General features: G+C 42.7%; 1 protein-coding gene across 1 annotated transcript in view; it reads left to right on the top strand.

The window, feature by feature from the left end:
* The window catches only part of ITIH5 (inter-alpha-trypsin inhibitor heavy chain family member 5), a gene marked incomplete at its 5' end in the record, with an annotated part of 79,809 nt that overhangs the window by 66,802 nt on the left and 8,723 nt on the right, over positions 1-4,284 (top strand). Inside the window, one exon of the mRNA XM_006772634.2 lies at positions 1,828-2,384. Within this exon, the coding sequence (XP_006772697.1) occupies positions 1,828-2,384 (557 nt within the window). The remainder of the gene's footprint in view (positions 1-1,827; positions 2,385-4,284) is intronic.

A 4,284-nucleotide genomic window follows, 5' to 3' on the forward strand; every position in this document is an offset into this window, starting at 1 on the left:
GTGGGAAAGAAGCTAGAAGTGAGGTCTTCTAATTCAGTTCAGTGCCTTCCCTTTGATATCATGTTGCCAACATGGGGTATAACTTTGCTATTGATTCAATGACATGATGACTCCCAGCTCAGCACTATTGCTTTAATCCACTTTGTGGCATAAATCGTAGATACTTAAAAGAAAAAGTGAGCTTTAGGTACCTTTATAGGTGTTTAACAGCCATAATGAAAGAATATTCATTAATGATAAATCTAATTAAAGGTCTATTAGATGGAAAATAAAGATAGGTCATTGGGATGCAGCTAACCACCATTGTTTACCCAGCATTTTTGTCAAGATTTAAATAAAAACACAGATTAGCTTCCCACATTTTCAAAAAAATTCAAAACTACATTAAAAGAGGGAGAATCTAATGCATTTTAAAAAAATAATGTGTCCATAAGCAAAAGCAAGTACAGTACATTGAAACAAATGGACTGCACTGCCATACTGCTAAAAATATTGTCACTACCCAACATTTATTGAGAACTTATAATATGACAGACATTTCTACGGACAGAAATCCTAGGAGTGGGTATATTAGGGTAAAGGCTAAGCTGCCAGCAGATGACTCTCTCCTGTAAGAGTCTGGACAGCTCAGTTTGGCTCCATGAGGTCATTCAGAGACTCAGGTTCCTTCCATTTTACCACTCTACACCCCTTAGATGTTGTTCTTAACTACAAGGCTGAAATGAGGTCACAATGACTTCTGTATTTCAGCAATAAAAGTGGGGAAGGAAAAGAAAGCCAGAGCAAGCCATTCTATTTTATGCCAGAATTACAGAAGGTACGCATATCACTTCCACTCATATTCCACTGGGGAGAACATGGCCATATTTGGCCACAATAGAGGCTAAGAAATGTAGCTTGTAGCAGGATGGGCATCATCAAGTTAAAACTAATTTATTATGAAAGAAGGGGAGACTGGGTCTGGGGAGACAGTAGTCTACTAAAGTAGTTACTGTTAATGCTCCAATTTTATAGAGGAAGGACCTGAAGTTTAGAGAGGTTCAGTTACGTGTCCCAAGACATACAGCAGGTAAAGAGCTGAGGTGGAAGTCTAATGCCACAGCCTATGCTTTTTAGATTTTTGGAAAGGGATTTTAATTGTCTCTTTATGCAGAAAGTAGCAAGCTTGTGATATAACTAGAAGAAAAGCCCAATGTAAGCAAATGCTGCTTTGCACAAAAGCACAGTGGCAAGGTCAAGGTCAGATTTCTCAAGTATAATGTGCTTATTAAAGCATGACATGTGTTTGGTTCTAAGAAAAATGTTTTAAGAGGCCCTTTGAGAAACTTAGGTGTTGTACAAAGGAAAGTTACCAAGAGTGGTTAGGGAACTTTGAAATTATGTCACCTGAAGAAGAGTTCATGAAACTGGGAATTGACTAGACTGCATAGAGATGACGGCTAGGAGCAGTGTGTGCCACGCCTCTAAATGGCTGTTGTGTTGAAGATAGATTATGCTAATTCATGCTATGCTGCTCCAAAGGCAAAAGTGAGACCAGTGGGTGGAAATTTCAGGGAGAAGACTGTGATCTACTACAAGGAGGTTCCTCTGAGCAGTTGAAAGAGAGGAGGAAGCTTAGTGAGGCACAGTTCTTGATCACCAGTGGTGTTCAAGCTACTGCTGCATAGCCTCCTATGAGCATTGTTCTGCTGGTAGAATGTTAGAATTGATTGCTTCTAAGATTAAGGTCACCCCTCCAACAGTCCACCATTTCCTTTAGGACCTGCGCTGCCTGCAGTCAGGGCTGCGTCCTGACTCTCTCTCTCTCTCTCTCTCCTTTTACTCCAGGTTCTATGATGAGATCAGGACCCCTCTGCTCTCTGACATCCACATAGATTACCCACCCAGCGTCGTGGAGCAGGTTACCAGAACCCTCTTCCCCAACTACTTCAACGGCTCAGAGATCATCATTGCTGGGAAGCTGGTGGACAAGAAGATAGATCGACTGCACGTGGAAGTCAGGGCTAGCAACAGTAAATTTGTCATATTGAAGACAGATGTGCCTGTGGGGCCCCAGAAGGCGGGGAATGACGTCATAGGAAGCGCCAGGCCCAAGGGTGATGGTGAGGAGGACCCCAACCACCTCAAGCGTCTCTGGAGCTACCTGACCGTAAAGGAGCTGCTGAATTCCTGGCTGCAGAATGACGACGAGCAAGAGAAGGAGCAACTGAAGCAGAAGGCCCAGGCTCTGGCCATGGACTCTCGCTTCCTCACCCCGTTCACCTCCATGAAGTTGAAGAAATCCACACTGCAGATAAGGAAGCTGGAGGACAGCCATGGCATGTCTGCTGCAACAGGGCCTGTGACAGTGATGCAGAGTCTGCAAGGCTCCAACCTCCAGCCAGGTAACTGACTCCAGGGATGGCCAAATGTAGCAGCCTAACTTGTCCTTTCTACAGACTCCTTCTCAGGCAAGGTCCTCTCAGCAGGAGTCTGTTTTATTTTGTGGTATTATAATTTTTATAAGCAATAACCCCACATGCAGTTCCTAGTTTTCAGGGAGTGTGTTATTGTGTTTGTTCTGTTGTAAACTGGATCTCTGTAGAGACATTAGAGAGGGTGGCAGTTGTCTCAGAAAGGCTGCCTGATGAAATTCATCCAACCATCCGTCATCAATACTGAGTGCCTAACATTTGCCAGTCATTATTGGAGGCAATGAGATGAACAAACAAATAGACAAATGTTCACTCTTTAAGTGCCTTTCCACATATTTAAGTACTTCAGAGTTGTATAATTTTATGTGAATGCTGGATTTACTTCCTATGTTTCCTGAGAACATAGGTGAGAACTGACTTCCTGATTCTTGAGAGAATTCACCCTTTATATATGTGTCACTCAGAAGCTAAACAGTAACTGTCATCAGTCTCAGTGACATTTTGATGGGGGAAATAGTAGCAAGGAGAACAGGAAGTGGAAAAGAAAATTAGTTCAACCAAAACTGAGGATTGTATTCTCAGTAGTATCTGTTTTTGGAAAATGGCTTTTTTTTAAATGTGTAACATTTTCATTAAATTTCTGTCAAGTTCACATCTCCTCAGGAGGGGGAACTGATGTTACCCCTGGACCTGCAAATGCTGTCTCATTTATTCCTCACACTCTAAACTCCTAGAAGAGCCCAGATGGTGTGACTCAATTGTTGAGCATTGACCTGTGAGCCAGGGGGTCACTTGTTTGATTCCCTGGTCAGGGAACATGCCTGGATTTGGGGCTCGATCTCCACTAGGGGGTGTGCAAGAGGCAGCCAATCAATGATTTTCATCCTTGATGTTTCTCTTTCTCTCTTCCTCTCTGAAATCAAGAAAAAAATATATAAAAATCCCCACAAAACTCTGAGAAGCACTAGGTGTGGTGAAGAGAGCATAAGTTTAGAATCCAGAAAGCTGCCTTTCAGCTCACCAGCCCTCCTGACCAGTGTGAGGTTCAGCAAGTTTCTGAACCTCTCTGAGCTTCTATTCCCTCACCTATAAAATGTAGATAATAACTTCCCTGAAGGGCCATTGCAAGGATTGAATGTGTAAAGTCTTTGGCACATATGAGAGTTCAACAAATGTTTAGAATTCCTCCCCTTGAGGAATGTAGAACTAGACATTTATTGAAAAGTTCAGACCCTAATATAGAGGTTAAAAGTGATGTGTTGCCTTTTTAGAAAGAGTGGAGTTTGTCTTGGCAAAACCAATACAATTTTAGTTTTGATGAAAAGCAAATTGTGTGATGCTATGAAATAGCCATATGAAGAATTAACCAACTGAGAGCTCAAAAAATATTATTTGGAATTGAATTTTCCTGAAGCGTCAGTTAGTACTCAAGACAATCTTTGTTTCCTTAAAGCTATGATGAGTTTTTATTTATTTATTTTTCTTTTTTGAGTGTCTGTGGCAGCTGCCACTCACCAAGGCTTCTCACAGCAGCCATCCAAATTGAGAAGTTGCTTCCCTGTGGTCTGCCTGATTCTCCCAGGTCCTGCTAGGCCAGGACCAGTGCAGGAAAGATAGGGACACGTAGAAACACTGAGATACTTTGATCTTTAATTTCTGTGTGGGGGAGCCAGGAAGCCCAGAGGTCAGAGTGGGACCATCCAGTTTGCAGCTCTGTGGAACCATAAAAGACACACTCACGGGGCAGACTCAGTGAGCACCAAAGCCCCATTGAAGCAAGTCTAGCCCCAGAGTGGTGTCTCCAGCACAGAAGTTCTCCCACTGCAGACACAGCTGATTCTCACAGCCAATTGGCCTGGAGGTCAATTTT

This window comes from Myotis davidii, unplaced genomic scaffold (genome assembly GCF_000327345.1).
Source record: "Myotis davidii unplaced genomic scaffold, ASM32734v1 scaffold544, whole genome shotgun sequence".
In the NCBI taxonomy this organism is placed as follows: Eukaryota; Metazoa; Chordata; class Mammalia; order Chiroptera; family Vespertilionidae; genus Myotis; species Myotis davidii.